The following is a 21,675-nucleotide window of genomic DNA, read 5'->3' as shown; positions in this document are numbered from 1 at the left end:
ATACATACACCCATACATGTGTGTGTTTACATTAACTTCACACCGTTTATAGCTTGGCTCTAAACGTCCTACCAGGTCGTCGTCGTTGACTAATCTGATAGATTATCTGCAAGAGAGAGATGATATATTTCCAAGATAAGACGCGGACTCTAATGAAACGAAACTTTACTTAGGCTTATCAGCTCGGCTCCAACTCTTGTCAGTTACAAAGTGTCGGTAAAGCCTAAAGCGGTTTAAAAAAAAAGCCAAGTTGATCTCTTAACACCAGCACCCCCTCCGCCTATGTATGTGCGTGCGTGTGTGTGCGTGCGTATGTGTGTGCGTGTGCGTGTGTGTGTGTGTGTGTGTGTGTGTGTGTGTGGCAGCACTTTATATTTTTTCTTCAAATTAGACATTGCAGATTGTAGAGCTAATACGAAAACAGACTGTCTGCGAATGTTCCAGAAAAAACTACAAGATAACAATCGCAACAATCTTCGTCGCAAATTACACGATCGATCATACTTATCGAGGAACTCATCACCACCACCATCATCATCATCAACACCACCACCTTTATTGTCATCGTTTTAACGCCCACTTGGTTAGGACAAGGAATTCACGGTGGTAAAATTTCCTATACGTCCGTTTTGCAATTTTCCCGTGAAAACACGACCGGCTATCGTGGTGTTTGCGTATACGTATGGAAGCGAAGATAAATGAATTAAAACCTTGTTTGGAAACAGGTGGCGGTTGGCAACAGGAAGAGCGTTCGGGCCGTAGAAAATCTGCTTTCACGCATTTCATCTGATCCATTCCAAGCATGGGAAAGTAGACGTGGCAACGACGACGTTGATGGTGATATCATTGGTCGTATGGCAGGTAGGTCACTGGCATGTTGTACATTGATTGCATGTACAGCGTACGTACAGAAACATTAAACATGCAAGGCGATTCGGACACGATGCTGTACGGGATCTTTTCCTTTTGAACGGCAGACAATTTCTAGTTAACTAAACACTTTAAAACTTCGTATACCCCCTTTAGCATTTAAACCGGCCATATCCGGCCAAAAATATTCTACCTGTTTTATGTTCAGACTAGCCCTATCTGGTCTCTCACACCAGCCCTACAATATCATTTTAAAAATTAACAGCTACCTCATCAAAATTTCATAGCTACAAGATTAATGAATCATTAGTTGAAAACAAAGTGGATGAAGAAGCATTAATTTTGGCAGAATAATGCGAACACTGTGGAGGCGCAATGGCCCAGTGGTTAGGGCAGCGGACTCGCAGTCATAGGATCGCGGTTTCGATTCCCAGACCGGGCGTTGTGAGTGTTTATTGAGCGAAAACACCTAAAGCTCCACGAGGCTCCGGCAGGGGATGGTGGTGATCCCTGCTGTACTCTTTCACCACAACTTTCTCTCACTCTTACTTCCTGTTTCTGTTGTACCTGTATTTCAAAGGGCCGGCCTTGTCACTCTCTGTGTCACGCTGAACATCCCCGAGAACTACGTTAAGGGTACACGTGTCTGTGGAGTGCTCAGCCACTTACACGTTAATTTCACGAGCAGGCTGTTCCGTTGATTCGGATCAACCGGAACCCTCGTCGTCGTAACCGACGGAGTGCTTCCACAAATGCGAACACTAAAGGGTGGTAGAATGTGTCAAAATAAAACATTTTTTTTCTCTTGGCTTTCTTGAGAAAATTGTAATTTAAGGTAAAGATCCTGCTGTACGTACTTCGCACCATTGCACCTGATAGCCACGTTCAGTTTTTCTCATTGTTGTTTTTATTAATTAACTTTACAATAAACGACATTATAATTGGCTACAAAAGAGGACAGATATATTATACATCTCGTAGGCACTGTACACAGAAAACACCACACACACACACACACACACACATATATACACTCACGCGCGCGGGTATACACATATTCATATTGAAAATCTGTGGGTCAGATGTTTATTTGTTTTGTCGGTTTATATTATCAATGATTAAGTTTATAATTCTAGTCAGTTCTCTTTTTTATTCTTATGCTCCCCGCATTAAATACGTTTAACACTAACGTAACTTCATTGTATTGTATAATAGTTTGTTTACCTCATATGATGTGTTAGGTATTGTTGCGAGGTATTCTGTTGGCCTGGAATTTATTTCAACGAAGAATAATACAACAAAACACTGATTATAAACCGAGAAAACCAGAAAAGAAGCATCTGACCCACATAATATCAGTTTCAAATTCTGGCGCAAGGCCAGCAATTTCGAGGAGGGGGGGGGGTAAGTCGGTCGATTACATCGACACCAGTGTTCAACTGGTATTTATTTGATCGACCTCCAAAGGATAAAAAGGCAAAAACGACCTCGGCGGAATTCGAACTCAGAACGTAAAGATGGACGAAATGCCGCTGAGCATTCTGCTTGGTGCGCTAACGACCCTGCCACCCCACTGCCTTAATAATAATAATAATAATAATAGTAATTCGTTCTACTATAGGACACAAGGCCTGGAATTTAGGGGGAGGGGGATAGTCGAATACGTCGACCCCAGTGTGTAACTGGTACTTATTTCATCGACCCCAACGGAATTTGAACTCAGAAAGTAAGTACGTATGAAATGCCCGGCTTGCTAACAACAACAACAACAATAATAATAATACTCCTTTCTACTATAGGACACAAGGCCTGAAATTTGGGGAGATAGTTAAGTCCACCCCAGTGCATAACTGGTACTTATTTCATCGACCCCCGAAAGGATAAAAAGCAAAGTCGACCTCCGCGGAATTTGAACTCAGAACGTAAGGACGACGGACGAAATGTCCAGCGTGCTAATAATAATAATAATAATCCTTTCTACTATAGGCACAGGTCCTGAAATTTTGGGGGATAGTTAAGTCGAATACGTCGACCCAAGTGCGTAACTGGTATTTATTTCATCGAACCCCCGAAAGGATAAAAAGCAAAGTCGACCTCAGCGGAATTTGAACTCAGAACGTAAGGACGACGGACGAAATGCGGGCAAAGCGTTTCACTAGGCGTTATAACGATTCCGTCAGCTTGTTGCCTATCTGACCAAGATGTAAACACCAAGGAGAAGAAACGGATTGTCAGGTTGGATTGTACAAGTGTATACTCTTGCGTATGTATGTGTGTTCGGTATTCTCAGTGGAGGCGCAATGGCCCAGTGGTTAGGGCAGCGGACTCGCGGTCGTAGGATCGCGGTTTCGATTCCCAGACCGGGCGTTGTGAGTGTTTATTGAGCGAAAACACCTAAAGCTCCACGAGGCTCCGGCAGGGGATGGTGGTGATCCCTGTTGTACTCTTTCACCACAACTTTCTCTCACTCTTACTTCCTGTTTCTGTTGTACCTGTATTTCAAAGGTCCGGCCTTGTCACTCTCTGTGTCACGCTGAATATCCCCGAGAACTACGTTAAGGGTACACGTGTCTGTGGAGTGCTCAGCCACTTACACGTTAATTTCACGAACAGGCTGTTCCGTTGATCGGATCAACCGGAACCCTCGTCGTCGTAACCGACGGAGTGCTTCCAGTACGGTATTCTCTGTAATTGCCTACTCAATATTCCTACCATATTATTGAACAGCTCAATACTCAATTACGTAAGTACACGTCGCAGACATGTTCTACGTTGCATGAACGGCGTACAGAGACACAAGACATAGATGGCGAGTTGAATACGATATTACTTGTACATTGTACCACTCCACACATTAGCTATAAGCAGGCGAATTTGTATACCTATTCGACCCACGAGTGCAGCGCACTCGGTAACCGAGTACAAGAGAGACTAGCATATCATTGAACAGCTGACATTTTCCCATTTCAAAGGTTAACGTTCTATCTAATGAAAATTAACTTACATCTCATTTTTGGATTTGGTTTGCAAGATTCTTTATATGAGTTCGTGTGTTGAAGCATATTCTGTTGTTTCTGGGGAGAGTCATTTTCTTTTTGTGCTTTATAATGTAACACACTCACCGGTAAAATTTCCACTTATTACCTTTATTGGTAAAATTACAGATTAACACCCGCATGATTTTCACTAAAAAAACCCCCAAAAACTGATTATTTGCGTGGAATCAAGTACTGTGACCGCGTAATATGCTGTAAATTCCACGCAAAAAATCATTTAACTAAATATGGTATTTCCAGCATATTAGGAGGTCAGGGTACTTGATTCCACGCAAAAAATCCGATTTTTTTTTTATCTTCGTGAAAATCGTGCGGGTGTTAATCTGTAATTTTACCTTTTTATTTTCCTAAAATTTTCGTTGCGTCTTGCAACATTTTCAATAGTCTTGACTAATTTATATTGTTTAGTATATTTTCCCAGCGTGCGAATGATTCTGCCAAGCTCGCTGCCTTAATAGTTATAATCCTTTCTACTAAAATGCACTTGGCCTGAAATGTTGGGACCGGGGACTAGTCGAATAGATCGACCCCAGTGTTTCACTAGTACTTAATTTATCGACGTCGAAAGCATGAAAGGTAAAGTCAACCTCGGCGGAATTTGAACTCAGAACGTAAAGACGGACGAAATGCTGTTAAGAGGCAAGCGGAGTTAGCACAATATTCGCGTACAGCCTCGCCTGGCCCCCGTGCCGGTGGCACGCAAAAAGCACCATCCGATCGTGTCCGTTTGCCAGCCTCGTCTGGCACCTGTACCGGTGGCACGTAAAAAGCACCCACTACACTCACGGAGTGGTTGGCGTTAGGAAGGGCATCCAACCGTAGAAACATTGCCAGATCAGACTGGGCCTGGTGCAGCCTTCTGGCTTCCCAGGTCGAACCGTCCAACCTGTGCTAGCATGGAAAGCGGACGCTAAACGAAGACGACGATGATGATGAATTAACAAAAATTTAAAATCGAATCTCCTCAAAAGGGAGTAGTTCCTCTCGGGGTCAATCACGATACCTCATACATCTTGGTCCCTCCGACCACCACTTCACACTTTCTCAACCCCTTCGACTCACAAGTGTATGTTCAGAGTAGGTCCATTCACACGGGCCATCCACGCCATAGTAATAAATTGAATAAGACAATAATACGATGAATGGAATAGATGTAGTGTACCCGCGTGTTTATATGTATATGTATATTTGACTTCAATGTGCGTATGGGCAAACGATAGAATTTGTGTAGCGTACTCTGCAAGTGATAACAAATACTCGGACGCTGAATATACGTGTGCAAGTAGCAGAATTTGTATACCTGTCCGACCCATGACAGTATCCAGACGACGGAAAAAAAATACTTGATAAAATATAGAGATTTTGGGATGTCAGATAAATCTTTTGATTCGTTTTTTTTCCCCTTTTCCATTTATTTTAATCCATTCCGATGTCATTTGAATTAAGAAAAAAAAAAAAAAACATCATCGTCTCTCTACGACATTTATTAATCGCTTTTGAAATTTGAATAAATTTTAACTCTTCTCAGACGATGCAATGCCTAGTAGAGGGGGATAAAAACGAACAGATTTATCTGAAAACCCAATACGTTTCTTCATGAATAAAAATTTAAAAGTCTTACCCCACTTTCTGTTTCTTCATCACGAGATTCATTTGAATGCTGTAGTCTCCTGCGCAAGCGCAGTGCAGACGACGCTCGTATCCGCCGTAGCTCTGTCCACTGGATATTTCGTGAACCATATCGTTTTGGGAAAAGCTTACTTCGGAGAGAAAGAGCATGAGCCGGGTAATACGATAACATTCGATACGTCCTTCGATCAGCAACGTGGTACTTGTGCGAGAGGCGTTTAGGTCTCCAATGCAGGGTCATCATTAGACCACCTCGCTTCTTACCTGAGCTGCCACTTGTACTGGCGTTCGAGCTGTTCGCTTTCCTGCGAAGCTTCAAGGCGGGGCTGTTGCTCTCGATCTCCCAACAACCCGGCAAACTCTCTTCTTCTTCGCTGTCTTTTTCGATAAGAGCCCCGCGTTCCGGTCTCGCGGCCCTTGGCCGAAGACAGAGTTGATGCTCTTGTGACGAAGACTTACGAGTGCTAGCTCTTGTAACAATACTACGCTCTTGCTTCTTCGACTGACTTTCCACCAGTTCGTTGCTGACATCTTGACAAAACGTTCTTTTGTCTGCAATAAATAAAAATGTAAATTTATAAAAACATTCTTTCAAAATCTCTCTCTATATAAACGGCAGTTTGTCTGTCTGTGTGTCTGTTAGGTCTGTCTGCGTGTCTGTTAGGTTGTACCCTCACCCTGACCACGGCTTTCAACCGATTCTGATGAAACTTGACACACACATAGCCCAATGTCATAATTCAAAACTAACGCAGCGAAAATTTTGAAAAGTTCCCCCAGTTCTGAAAAAAATCGATAAATTCAACATGGGGTCGAGAATCAGAAACACAAACCACAGACTGTCTAGGGGACGCAACTCGACCTTTTTAACTAAAAAAAAAAAAATTTACCATCATTTTTTCTGCTATTTTTTGGCTATAACTCTCTAAAAATGCTTTATAGTTATTTCCCTTACAAACCCGAGCAACGCCGGGCGATACTGCTAGTACGCTATAAAAATGAAATTAAATACACAAAAAAAAAAAAATCAAGACAAGCAAAGCAAAATCTAATACACTGATTTTCTAAAAAGTTTGATTCCAAAGCCATGCCGGATTAGTGATTTTTTTAAAGAAAAATCTGGATGGTTATACTCTAAATCAGTGGTTTTCAACCAGGGTTCCGCAAGAAGTTACAAAACTGCTAAAATCGGCAGTAATTTTTAATTCTCCTATGCAGATATGTGTGCATAAGACAATTAAATTATTGCACAGGTGTTCCTCGAGCCAGTGGAATGTTTCCTTGGGGTTCCGCTCCAGCAAAAAGTTTGAAAAGCACTGCTCTAAATGAATCAAATATTAATTTCAAATTTTGGCACAAGGCCAGCAATTTCGGGAGAGTGAGTAAGTCGAATACATTGGCCCTATTATTTACTTTATCAGCTTCGGAAAGATGAAAGGGAAAAGACGGCCACGGCGGAATTTGAACTCAGAACGTAAAGACAGACGAAATGCCACTGAGCATGTTGCCCGGCGTGCTAACGATTCTGCCAGTTTGCCCCTTTACGCTTAATGATAATATTTGATGAAACATAAGGCAGCGAATGGCAGAATCGTTAACACGCCAGCAAAATGCTTAGCGGCATATCGTTTGTCTTCGCGTTCTGAGTTCAAATACCACCGGAATCGACTTTTTAACCTTTCGTCCGTTCAGGGTCGATGAAATAAATACTCGTTGATCACTGGGATCGATGCAATCGACTTACGCCATCACCCCCCCCCCCCACTGCCGCCCCGAAATTGGTGGCCCTGTGCCAAAATCTGAAACGAATACTATCACCAATTGTGATTGATGATTTCAGAAGATACGAGAATGAAAGTCTAATGAAATGCTTTTCAAATTTTGTGAATTAACACACCCCTTATTATTATTGTTATCATCACTAACTCTCTTTCAAGGGCTCCCTCAGGACACAGTTTAAATACAGCAGAAAACATTACTGCCGACAGGCTGATCACCATTAAAAGACTTCTTGCAGTTAAATCATTTTATCAATGCGATATGGAATGCCGGTACATTTCGGCCATTAATATAACCAAATGATTTACAGAGACTAAAAATTGAAAATAGTTTTGAAAATTAAGGCCATTAAATGATGGATCTTCTGCCCCCCCCACGACTTCCCACCCGCCCTATCATAAAATAAATAATGAACTCATTTGATAATGTAATAATCGATATCATTAGAAATCACGTGTTTGTCACTGCTAAAACGCCATTGATCATGGGGTCTGTAGACTCGAGGCTGGCGTGAGCTTAACAATATTATCTTTCTGCATTATCATGAATAACAACAACAACAACAACCATCACCACCACCACGTACGTGCGTTTACTTACAAAGAATGGATCTCATTACAGCTTTTCGTTTGAGTTCTTCTGCCTGAATAAAGAGAAAGTAAAAGTTAGAATTTATTTATAAACATGTATGTGTGAAAGAGAGAGAGAGAGAGAGAGGAAGGAAGGAAGGAAGAAAGAAGGAAGGAAAACATAAGAACCAATTTCAAACAGAAATAAAATACGAATATCAAACAGGACACGCAGGCTTTCCATATGGCGCACCATTACATCATCACAATCGACCAACGCCTCAACATAACTGACTAAAACACGGACAAAAATACACTGATATATACGCGCACACACAATGTATACGACGGGCTTCTTTCAGTTTCCGTCGACGAAATCCACTCCCAAGGTTGTGGTCGGCAAGGATGTGCTACAGTGAGACATTTGCCCCGGGCCATACGTAATGCAACCCGAGTGACTGTGTTGGTACATTAGTAAGTTTATAAATCGCAAGGGTTGAAAGCTCCTGACACTTCAGACAGACAGGAATTCTTGGACAGAAATGGTAATGAAATAACTTTTACTTTCACAACGAGTCACGGACAACCTGCGGCCCGCGGGACTTTCGGACTGGCACAGTGCGGTCCACTTGTTGAGTTATGTCACATGCGACTCGCTTCTCAAAGATAGGTCGCTCATATCAGGTTTACGATAACACACACACACACACACACACACATGCATAAACACACGCATGCGCACACGTTTCACAATTACTTCTTACCATTCGACGAATATTCGTCTTGGCTTTCTGGAAATAAAACTTTCCTTTCTCTTTAAGTGCCGCATTTAATTTCTGGAAGGAAATATTGGAAAAAGTCTTGAGTTGTTAGAGAGGAACACATTTTAAAAGGTGGAATGGGTAGCAAGAGGCAAGAAAATATACACCCCTACCCCTCACTCTTTTTTTTTTCTTTAAATTTTTAGAATGTTATTGTTCTTTATTCGATCAACCTTAGAATTCTTGGGAGCAAAGTGAAGAGACTTCAGCAGAACTGAAGCCTTAGAATAAAAAAAAAAAAAAATATATATATATACATATATGCAAATATATCATGACCTCTGCTGCTGCTACTACTACTACTAACAATAATAATAATAATACTGCCAACGAGGTATCCTCAATATCGTATACTGACCGGATATATATATATATATATATAGAAAGAGAGAGAGAGATAGGGGGGACCGGTGTGGGTGTGTTTACGACCCTGCAAGTTAGCGGTTCAGCAAAAAAAGACTGATAGAATAAGAACGAGGCTTTACAATAATAATAATAATAATAAGAAGAAGAAGAATGATAATGATAATAATAATCCTTATTTGAGGGGAGGGGACTGGTCGATTACATCGACCCCAGTATTTTACTGGTACGTAATATACCGCCGCTACTACTACTACTACTACTACTACTACTCCTCTTTGTTTATCCATGGTCTTGTTGTTTAGCTCCAAGCCAGCGTTAACTGAACCAACACAAGATTAAAAGACATTCCAGCTTTGACCACCTCGTCTTTTATACTTATCTGGAACCTACATCGTCCACTGTTGTTACCCATTTCTTTACTACCCACAACGAGCTAGACACAGAGGGGACAAACAAGAACAGACACACGGATTAAGTCGGTTACATCGACCCCAGTGCGTAACTGGTACTTAATTTATCGACCCCGAAAGGATGAAAGGCAAAGTCGACCTCGGCGGAATTTGAACTCAGAACGTAAAGACAGACGAAATACCGCTAAGCATTTCGCCCGGCGCGCTAACGTGTCTGCCAGCTCGCCGCCTTTGTTACCTCTTGTTCGAAGACAAGACAATATGGGGCGATTTGATGAAATCCGGCTGATGTCATTAGAGTGTCGGACGAGCGGACTATGATTGCATGTCGTGTGTGTGTCTCGTGACAAAAAACCTCACCGACTCTTGTGGTTTGCCACGTTAAACGGAAATAGAATCACGAAATGAGCTGGAGGGAAAGTCAAGTGAGGCAGGGAGCGGGGACATGGCGAATGGGAGGAGAAGTATCGCACTTCGTTCGGATATAAGTAGCTGAAGTAGATATAACAAATGCTTTCAGTCGTTTATTGAATGATAGTACATAAGCATGCATGTATGGTGGAGGCGCGTGGCTTAGTGGTTAGGGTGTCAGCACCATGTTCGTAAGATTGTGGTTTCGATTCCTGGACCGGGGGACGCGTTGTGTTCTTGAGCAAAACACTTCATTTCACGTTGCTCCAGTCCACTCAGCTGGCAAAAATGAGTAACGCTGGGATGGATTGGCGTCCCGTCCAGCTGGGGAACACATACGCCATTGAAACAGGGAAACCGGTCCCATGAGCCTGGCTAGGCCTTAAAAGGGCGCATTTATTTATTTATTTATTTATTTTACATAGCATGTATGAGGCGGTGAAGTTGGCAGAGTCGTTAGCGCATGAGGCAAAACGCTTCGCGGTATTTCTGAGTTCAAATTCTGCCATGGTCGACTTTGCTTTTCATTCTTTAAAAGGTGGCGAAGTGGCAGAGTCGTTAGCGCACCAGGCAAAATGCATACCGGCATTTCGTCCGTCTTTGCATTCTCAGTTCAAATTCCGGTGTAGTCGACTTTACCTTTCATCCTTTACAAGATCGATAAAATAAGTACCAGTTGATCTTTGGGGGTCGATGGAATCGACTTACCCCTTTCCCTGGAAATTGCTGGCCTTGTGCTAAAATTTGAAATCAATATGTGGTATACACGCAGTGACAATTTAGATACTCTGGACATTATTGTCTTGTGTCCTGGGACTCATAGGGTCGGTCAGCCTGTTTCCATGGCGAATAAGTGTCCGAAGTCACAACGCACCTATCTGGGGACTCATAGGATCGGTCAACCTGTTTCCATGGCGAATAAGTGTCCGAAGTCACAACGCACCTATCTGGACGGGACGCAGGTCCGTCGCAATGCAGTTACTCGCTTACAACTGAGTGGAGTGAACCAACGTGAAGAATGATGAGTTTGGCTCAAGAACACAACGAAACCCCCGGTCCAGGAATCAAAACCAGAATCTTGCAATCGTAAGTGCAAACATCATAACCACCAGGCCACGCGACCTTACAAGGATACTACATGTATGTGAAAACATAAGTGCTATATATGTGAAACATAAAGGGACTACATAGATGTGAAAAGAAGAGTATTATATATTTGGGGGAAAACCCTCACTGGATTAGAAACCACAACTTCTGTTGTAAATCCATGAATACACCAGTTATTCAACAACCTGTAGTCATTGTTATGAGAAAAAACATTAAAGTTTAATAATTAATGTTATAAAGTTTAATAAGGGGCGCAAATTTCACCCCCTTCTGTGATTTTAAATTTTGAACTTTTTCATCCATTTATTTATTTGTCTGTCTGTCTATTTATCCCTGTCCGTTTATTCATAAAATATATTTGTCAACAAAATGTGGCGGTCCTATAGAAGACGGCGTTACTGTTGTTTTTAGCCCCAGGAAGGCATTCATATTTTCCCCCTAACTAATACGTCGAGGAAAGGATCCATTTAATTGCAGTGAAATGTCAAGGTCATTCTCTTGATTAAGCAGAAGTCAATTTTTTTTTGTAGGAAAGGATTAAGTGGGCACCGTATATATTAGGGGAGTTATTTTATCAACGAAGAGCGAAAAGTAGTAAAGTCGATCGTAGTGAAATTTGAACCCAGAATGTAGACGGACGGGATTGAAAATCCAACACCAGCTACATCAATTTAAGATATGTCTTCAGTCTTCCTTCTCCACTGGAAACACCCAACGGTCTTTTACAAATGTTAAACAAACAAACAAACAGCCCCGAAATCGTATCTAGATAGAAATGGCATCAAATTAATGAGAAATATTTAATTTACAGTCAGGTACATTTGCCACAAACGATATAATTTAGCTCAGAGAATCGTATAATATCAATTAGCCAAATTGCCAACAGAAAAGTCGATTGCGGGAGGAGGGTGAAACCGTGTTGTGAAAATGTCCCGAACGTAAAATGTACGCTAAACAGGAAATAAAGGAGAAATTGCTCACAAAAGTCTTAATAAGAACGCAAATGATGGCGAAAAATTTGCAGTAAATAGAAATAGCAATAATGATAATAATGGTTTCAGATTTTGCCACAAGGGCGGCCATTTTAGGCGGGGGGGATGAGTCGATTACATCGACCCCAGTGCGTAACTGGTACTTAATTTATCGACCCCGAAAGGATGAAAGGCAAAGTCGACCTCGGCGGAATTTGAACTCAAAACACCTATTTCTTTACTACCCACAAGGAGCTAAACACAGAGAAGATAAACAAGGACAGACAAACGGATTAAGTCGATTATATCGACCCCGGTGTGTAACTGGTACTTATTTAATCAACCCCGAAAGGATGAAAGGCGAAGTCGACCTCGGCGGAATTTGAACTCAGAACGTAGCGGCAGACGAAATACCTATTTCTTTACTACCCACAGGGGGCTAAACACGGACAGACAAACGGATTAAGTCGATTACATCGAGCCAGTGCGTAACTGGTACTTAATTTATCGACCCCTAAAGGATGAAAGGCAAAGTGGACCTCGGCAGAATTTGAACTCAAAACGTAAGCGGCAGACGAACTACCTATTTCTTTACTGCCCACAAGGAGCTAAATAGAGAAAGGACAATCAAGGACAGACACACGGATTTAAGTCGATTACATCGACCCAGTGCGTAACTAGTACTTAATTTATCGACCCCGAAAGGATGAAAGGCAAAGTGGACCTCGGCAGAATTTGAACTCAAAATGTAAGCGGCAGACGAATTACCTATTTCTTTACTGCCCACAAGGAGCTAAATACAGAAAGGACAATCAAGGACAGACACACGGATTTAAGTCGATTACATCGACCCAGTGCGTAACTAGTACTTAATTTATCGACCCCGAAAGGATGAAAGGCAAAGTCGACCTCGACGGAATTTGAACTCAGAACGTAATGGCAGACGAAATACGACTACGCAGTTCGCACGGCGTGCTAACGTTCCTGCCAGCTCGCCGCCTTAATAATGACAACAATAAGATAAATAAATAAATAAAAATAACTACATAGGGTGAATGAAAGAAAATGAATGCTTGCGATTAAATAAGTAAAAAATGTTTGAAGTGTACAATATTTAAATACAAACGTACTTAGTTATTATATTCAATACTTTCATGGAAATAGCAACAATGAACAATGGAAGTTAAAAAATCTAGGACAAGTGAAAACAACACTAGAAGCAGCGGCGATTATTATTATTTGTATTATTATTATTATTATTGTAAGTCAGGAAAGACAGCTAAGCAAAGTATCAAATGGCTGGTCAGGGCGGTCATGTTTATTGCCAACGTAAGGCTTAACTAGTTTCTACGTTAGCAGGTTGTGCTAGCTGGCTGGCTGGCTGCTAGTAAAACAGAGCGAGGCGTTATAAGGGTGGGGGACATCAGAAAATATCTGAGTTAAGGCTTTTTTTTTTTTTTTCACTGCTTAGATATTATTCCCACTGAATGAATAATATTCGTCTCTCTTTTACTCTTTTACTTGTTTCAGTCATTTGACTGCGGCCATGCTGGAGCACCGCCTTTTAATCGAGCAACTCGACCCCGGGACTTATTCTTTGTAAGCCCAGTACTTATTCTATCGGTCTCTTTTTTGCCGAACCGCTAAGTGACGGGGACGTAAACACACCAGCATCGGTTGTCAAGCAATGTTGGGGGGGGGACAAACACAGGCACACATACATATATATATATATATATACGACAGGCTTCTTTTAGTTTCCCTCTACCAAATCCACTCACAAGGCATTGGTCGGCCCGAGGCTATAGCAGACGACACTTGCCCAAGATGCCACGCAGTGGGACTGAACCCGGAACCATGTGGTTGGTAAGCAAGCTACTTACCACACAGCCACTCCTGCGCCTGTTTGTAAATGAAGCCAACGGAGAGGTAGATTTCAGCTTTTTTTTTTTTTTAAAGGGGTCGATGACTTAACAGTAGCAGCAACAGAACTTGTCGCTGACTAATAAATCAGTTAGTTTAATACAAGTCACGTAATATATTGACGACAAAATGACAAAAACCGAAGCGGGGGGGAGGGAGAGGAAGGAATGGGGAAAGGAGTTGTTAAACGAACGAACGAACGAAAGGAAAAAAAAATCTTTTAACGTTTTACTGTTAATGTAATTTTCATTCTACTTTCAGCGAACGATAAAATTAAAACACAAAATCCGTCTATAATTATATAACTTATGGTAGTTTTAAATCACTTGAGGCCCTACACAAGTAATATTAGTAATATGTTACGTTTTTATAGTTTACAGGAATGCATTTTTTTTTCTTTCTTGTAGCTTTATTATTATTATTATTATTATTTTTTTTTTTTTTTGCCAACAATTAACAAAATGCTTAAAAGTTGTTTTGGGAAATGAAATCAGCAGCAGCACACGGTGGACATTTTTCTTTTCTTTTCTCTTTCCTTTTATTTTATTTTTTTTGTTTATTTAATATTTTTTTTGGCGACATCTGTAATAACTATACGGCATTATTAACTAACCCTGCACTTTCAGCAGTATTTGACATCAATTCCATAATAATACTCAAAGGAATGCGAAGTTCGGAATGATTAAATCGCTGTATTTGTTATTATTGTTTAATTTTTTTTTGTATTTTTTTTGTGGTTCTTGTCTCGTTTTGTTTCTTTTTATATTTATTAAATTTTGAAAGGCGATATTTTTTCGGTGGAAGCAAATAAACATAACCAAAAGACTTGCTCTCACTACGTCACGCTGTCCTCTTCCAAATATAAACGTAACTTTTTTTATGACCGAAAGCAATACATTACCAAATTAACTATTCTTTCTACTATAGACAGAAGGCCTGAAATTTCGCGGGAAGGGGATGGGGGCTAGTCGATTACATCGGCCCCCAGTTCTTGACTGATACTTATTTCTTATTCCATCGACTCTGAGAGGATAAATGGCGAAGTCGACCTGGCCGGAATTTGAACTCAGAACTTAAAGATGGACGAAATGCCGCTAAGTACTTCGTCCAGCGTGCTAACGATTCTGCCAGCTTGTTGTTGTATATTACCAAATTATAATCCTTTCTATCGCGGCGAGCTGGCAGAAACGTTAGCACGCCGGGCGAAATGCGTGGCCGTGTTTCGTCTGCTGCTACGTTCTGAGTTCAAATTCCGCCGAGGTCGACTTTGCCTTTCATCCTTTCGGTGTCGATTAAATAAGTACCAGTTACGCACTGGGATCATTATAATCGACTTAATCCCTTTGTCTGTCCTTGTTTGTCCTCTCTGTTTTAACCCCTTGTGGGTAGTAAAGAAATAGGTATTTCGTTTGTCTTTACGTTCTGTTCTGAGTTCAAATTCCGCCGAGGTCGACTTTGCCTTTCATCCTTTCGGTGTCGATTAAATAAGTACTAGTTGCGTACTGAGGTCGATCCAATCGACTATTACTTACAATAACAATAAAATGCTATGATAGTAAATTAATTACCGATACTGTTCGAACTGCAAGCCACCTGCTTCAAGAATTCTGCTTTGCTTTCTTATTGTAAGTAATTGTATAGTGACTTTATTGCCACCCTGTATAGTTTTTTCTACTCTAGGCACAGGCCCGAAATTTGGGGGAAGGTGGCCAGTCGATTAGATCGACCCCAGTGCGTAACTGGTACTTAATTTATCGACTCCGGAAGGGTGAAAGGCAAAGTCGACCTCGGCCGAATTTGAACTCAGAACGTAGCGGCAGACGAAATATCCATTTCTTTACTACCTACAAGGGGCTAAACACAGAGGAAACAAACAAGGACGGACAAACGGATTAAGTCGATTATATCGATCTCAGTGCGTAACTGGTACTTAATTTATCGACCCGAAAAGGTGAAAGGCAAAGTTGACTTCGGCGGAATTTGAACTCAAAACGTAACGGCAGACGAAATACGGCTACGCATTTCGCCCGGCGTGCTAACGTTTCTGCCAGCTCGCCACCCTGTGTATTAACTCCGAATGAAAGGAAAAAAAAGGTAAAGTTGACCTCAACAGGAAATGAACTCTGAAATAGTCGGAATAAATACCGCAAAGTATTTTTCTTACACTCTAACGGTTCTGCCAACTCGCCGACCTTAATGGCTTCTCATTTAGGTACAGATGTAGCAGCAATCTTAATCGGAGGGTGTTAGTCGATATCCACGATCCTAGAACAAGACTGGTACTTTATTTTATCAGTTGCGAAAGTGTGAAAGGCACAGCTGACCTCGGCGAGATTTGAACTTAGAACGTAAAGAGTCAGGACCAATGCCACAAAACATTTTTTTTTTCCGTGACATTCTTACGATTCCGTCAGCTCGCCGCTCTGTGTCGCGATAATCTATTTCTTTATTACCCACAAGGGGCTAAACATAGAGGGAACAAACAAGGACAGACATAGGTATTAAGTCGATTACATCGACCCCAGTGCGTAACTGGTACTTAATTTATCGACCCCGAAAGGATGAAAGGCAAAGTCGACCTCGGCGGAATTTGAACTCACAACGTAACGGCATGCGAAATACCTATTTCTTTATTACCCACAAGGGGCTAAACACAGAGGGGACAAACAAGGACAGACATAGGTATTAAGTCGATTACATCGACCCCAATGCGTAACTGGTACTTAATTTATCCACCCCGAAAGGACGAAAGGCAAAGTCGACCTCGGCGGAATTTGAACTCACAACGTAACGGCATGCGAAATACCGTTAAGCATTTCGTCCGGCGTGCTAACGATTCTGCCAGCTCGCCGCCTTGTGTCGCTATGATCTGATTAATTTCATATCACGCTAAGAAACCGACTAAAACGAAATCTAAGCCAGAAATATAAATAAACATCTGTTTTTAGAATGGATTGGCTAATAACATAAACCATTAAAAACCATTAAAAACCATTAAAATCATTAAAAAAAGGGGGAAAAAAATGTTTATAATTTACCTCCACATGTTTTCTTTTATTTAAAGTACTTGAGGTATCCCATGGAAACTTATCCCGCTGAAAAGGTATATCCGTAAAATTCCCAGGATGTTCAGCAGAAATGTGAACGGCAGATGATATGTGAGAATGTTGTGGTTTGCTGGAATCTATAATTTGGTCATCAGATTCGTTCCACCGATGGTAAGAATCAGTTGATGTGTTGTTAGTGTTGTTGCTGTTGTTGTTATTAGACGTTTCGTTCACTGAACCTAAAAGTTTCTGTCTCAAGCGGTGATGGGCATCGCGTTCATTTGGAATGCGGTTTGATTGAAAATTTGACGAATAATCCGGGGCAACGATGACATCATAATTGCCATTGTGTTGTTTCCCGAGCGATTGTTCCTTCATGTCTGACGTCGCAGGTTCGTCTGGTTTGCTCCTCGTTTCAGTACCAGTAATAACAATATCGTCATCGTCGTCGCCGTCATCATCATCAACTTTCTGGAAAGGATTTTCAATAATTTCAACATCGCTAGACTTAGATGAAGACATACACGAGGAGATCTTGTCGGAATTGTCCGTGTCCACGTGTAATTCTTGGCAGTGTTTTTCTAGCAGAGTGTTGATAGCGTCCTTCAGTGACATCTTCCCCTTGGGGGTGTTGGCATCGCAGCACATCTGCACTGTAGATTCCAGAATGTTATCACTGTCAGAATTCTGAATCATTGAGATGATGTTTTTAGTAGAGAAAAAAGTGCGCGGCATCGGGGAAGCGACTTTATCGCTGGAATCCCTGCCCTTGTTGGCACATTTCGAGTCCGTACTCGATCGACGACTATTGCTATCAGTCGATACAGAAATTATTTTCGGTTCCTCCGAAGGGCTCCTCGAGTTGCTGTTGTTACTTCTGTTCATGTTATTCTTGTTGTTGTTGCCGTTATTATTACTGTTGTTATTGTTACTGTTGTTAATATTATTACTATTGCTATTACTAATAACACCACTACTGTTAATATTACTGCTGTTGTTGTTATTACCAATGTTGTTGCTGTTACTGTTGTTATTATTATTATTTGTATTATTGTTATTAGTTCGGTGGTTGATATGAAGGCCGTGGCTAACATTAACACTGTTGTGAAGGCTGTTGTTTGCGGTGATTGCAGTTTTATGATGTTGTTTCACTTGAACTATGGGTGCAACGTTAGCAACAGGGATGTTTTTATTCCGTATAGTACTGCGCCCACTAAAACCGTCCCGTTTATCTCGCATACTGTCCATGACAGTTTTCGGATGTCTAATGCCGTCCTGAAGTCTGTTTGTCTGGAGAGGAGAGTTCTCTGTTGGCAAACTGATCGGCATGTATGGAAGATGTAGGTTCGGATTATTGAAAGCCGACGGATATGACATTGGGTGACCGTAAAGTGGGTGAGGAACCTCCTGATGTGTAAAATGAGGGCGATACATAGATTCATGAATGTAAGGAATTGAAGGTTTCAGATTTTGAGGTATACCATTTGTGGAGTTCCGTTTCACTTCGAGAGTTGGCCTCATTATTATTTCAGCATTATCTTGGATAAATGCATCTGGGCTAGAGTTGTCTACAAACGTCGCTGAACTAGGTTCCAGTGGCGGCGGTTCGCTTGTGGATGGTGAACCGACACGAGGCGGGTTCTTGTGTTGAGGACTTAATATCGGCATTTTAGGCGATGGTGTTGGGCTAATACTGATAAGAGAAGATTCTGATATGCTTTCTTCGTGCGGGTTGACGGTTACAATTCCGTTTTCCACGTGGAACGCCTTTTTCAGCGCTTCATCTTGATTGACAGCATTCATTATAATATGCTTCCTAGAACCAAGTTTTGGATCTTTGCTTTCAGAGGCAGATTTGGTTATCATAACATCTACTTTCTTGTTACTAGCTGAAGAATGGGAGGCTTCTGCAGAGATATCACTTGGAATATTTATCGACAAAGGAGTGCTATATGGTGGAATAGAGTCAGCAGCATTCGACGAGTTCTGGTATTCCTTGGAATTAGCACCACTACTGTTACTATGGACAACCTTCAGGGAAGATCTTTCAGATGATGAGCTGTTAGAATCTGAAATCACGTTGATAATTGGTACATCTTTAGGTTGTCTGCTATTACAGCTGGTTGTTGGACTGATAATCCTGACGTCATCATTAGAATCAACAGACTTCAGTGAATCCATTGTTGAATGCAACGGCGATTTTAGATTTAAGTGATTATTGGCTGTTGTGGTGGTAGAAGTACTATTACTACTGCTACTACTACTACTGCTGCAGCTGCTGTTATTGTTGGCGCTGTTGTAAGTGACTTCGACACCGGAGCCAGCAGAGTAATGCGACTGACTTCCTCCAAAAGACTGTTTCTGCTGTTTCTGCACACCGTGAGGAATTGAGGATTTTGAAATGTTGAGGACGGATGTAAGTGAAGTTGAGTTGACATCAGTGGTGGTCGTAGATGAAGACAATGAGGGTGACGATAAAGATAAGGGAACAGGTGCAAAGGGAGTTTGGTTAGACATATACAGTAGCCTTTGTTGCTGTTGGTACGAAGGATAAGCTTTGCTTAATTGTGATTCCATCATCAGAGCTTGCTTGCTCGGTGACAGTGAAGTCAAAGCTCCGCTACTGTGCCTTTTGCTGTTTTCTGAAGTATTTTTCTGACTCACAGGACCCGGTACATACATCTTCTGTTGTTGATGTTGTTGGTACGAGGATATCGACGCAAGAGAGCTAAGCTTGTTTGAAGAACTTTTACCGGCCTGCATCAATTGGATGTTGGATTTTTCTTGGCTTGACATATGCATCTGAGCGGCCATCGGCGTCAGCTGTTGCTGATGGCGAGCGACGAGGCGTGCTGCCGACTGTGCATGTAGATCTGTCGTGTTACGTTTGGCTATCGAACAGTTAGTACTGTCGGGGCTGTAACGAAGAGATGTCAAGTCTGCACCCGGACCACCACCGTTCGTATGGGATTTGCCAGCTGTAGAACAATTTTCAAACTTCTTAGCCTCCATTTGATGGAAGGGAAATACTTTCGCTGACATACTGGCGGTCATGTTGCCAACGTCGGTGTGACTAGCTGCCCTTCCTGATAATAAGTTTGAGACACGCGCAGAAGAAGTCGATGGAGAGGGAAGTGATGGCGTTGATGTCGATGCTATTGTCACTGTCGTTGGCGAAGACAGAGATGAGGATGAGTGAAGAGGAGATGTTTGGTGGCGATGTGAAACGTAATGTTGCTGTAGGCGTTGTTGTTGTTGATGTGTGATTTGTTGTTGTTGCAGCCGCTGTTGTTGTGACTGCTGTTGATGGTGTTGAGAGAGTTCTTGGTCTCTCAACCGATGATGGTGCGGTGAAGGTGGTAACTGGCGTTGAGAGGATGTCAACGTCTGTGATGGCTGAGGGCCTGGCAGATAAGGGTTTGACGTTTGCTGGGGGAATAGTTGGCACCTCTGGTTGGTTACCTGCATCTGTCGTGAAGTCTGATGTGAGGTCTGGTGCGGTTGATAATGTTGCTGTGATTGTTGTTGCTGTTGCCGCTGCTGCTGATTGTACTGGTACTGCTGCTGCTGGTGGTGATGTTGCGATGAATGAGAACGTGCTAATGTTAAACAGTGTTGTGAATCGTACGTTGGTGACGATGTGTGTCCTGAAGTAGCTTGGATAGATCGCTGAGATTTGAGGGAGTCAGTCGGGTAATCACGCACAGTCGGAGACATTTGCAAACCGGAACGAGCATCGGGATGAGCCAGGGGAGATTTACTAGAGAGGGAAGGCGGCGATGAAACGCTGCTTGTGGTTGGAACAAATAATGGAGGATAACCAATGTAACCTGCGTTTAATTTGAATCGATTAGCGGTTTGACTATTAGCCATTCGATTGCTACCGACACTATCTGACATTGATTTTAAAGGGCTAGGAACTTCTTTACATTTGGACGGCTTGTTAGATTTTGGTTTCGGTGATACTGTTTTGAGTGCCGCGGTTTTATATACGTAAGAGTTCTGCACAAGAAAAGGTGGTGTCATCATACTTCCCGGTATTTGTTTGAATGACGAGTTCTTGGTTTTAGTTAAATCCAGAGGACTAGGTGGGGCAAGTTGGGAGGGGACTTTAGGTCTCTTCATTGGTGATAATCCACTGAGGAATGGATCGAATATCGTAGTGTCCGGACTACGCTTGCGTGTTTTAACCGACAGGTCAAGGGGACTATCGGTGTTGCGCAGAGCGTGGACAGAAGGGAATGGAGAGACCTTCTGGATCTGTTGCTGTAACTGTTCTGTATCCGACCGAAAGTCTTTCTTGGGAGGAAGCCGTATCTGACTGGCATGTTGTTTGGCCATAGTGTCGCCGTTTATCTGTGGGGGCTGCTGACAATCAACTTCAGACGGCATGGCACCTTTCGACGGTTGTCTAACAGGCATATTAAACACCCTTTCTTTGTAGCCGCAACTCATGGTTGGAGTTACCTGCAAGAACAATAAATAAATAAATATAGAAAGAAACAGAAAAAGAAAGAAAGAAGGAAAGAAAATGTGCGAGCACTGAATTTGTTCGTATTTGAAATCTCAATATGTAAATATACACACACAATGGGAATATATACGGGCGCGATATGCACACAGTATACACTCTACAATATAACAATCTCTGTATATACACGCTGAGCATGAAGATAGAAGAAATGTTATGCTTTTCTCCAAAACATTTTTTGGGTG

At 41.9% G+C, this 21,675-nt stretch overlaps 1 protein-coding gene across 1 annotated transcript in view; it reads right to left on the bottom strand.

Annotated features, from left to right (window-relative positions):
• LOC115222081 (putative mediator of RNA polymerase II transcription subunit 26) overlaps window positions 1–21,675 on the bottom strand; it is a 95,872-nt gene that overhangs the window by 51,920 nt on the left and 22,277 nt on the right. The window contains exons 2-5 of the mRNA XM_029792180.2: window positions 16,951–21,426; window positions 8,668–8,739; window positions 7,935–7,977; window positions 5,548–6,107 (exon numbers count right to left, since the gene is read on the bottom strand). Of these exons, the coding sequence (XP_029648040.1) occupies window positions 5,548–6,107; window positions 7,935–7,977; window positions 8,668–8,739; window positions 16,951–21,414 (5,139 nt within the window). The 5' untranslated portion in view covers window positions 21,415–21,426. The remainder of the gene's footprint in view (window positions 1–5,547; window positions 6,108–7,934; window positions 7,978–8,667; window positions 8,740–16,950; window positions 21,427–21,675) is intronic.

This window comes from Octopus sinensis, linkage group LG19, assembly GCF_006345805.1.
Source record: "Octopus sinensis linkage group LG19, ASM634580v1, whole genome shotgun sequence".
In the NCBI taxonomy this organism is placed as follows: domain Eukaryota; kingdom Metazoa; phylum Mollusca; class Cephalopoda; order Octopoda; family Octopodidae; genus Octopus; species Octopus sinensis.
The sequence above is the reverse complement of the archived record's forward strand: the minus strand, read 5'-3'. Positions and strand labels throughout refer to the sequence as shown.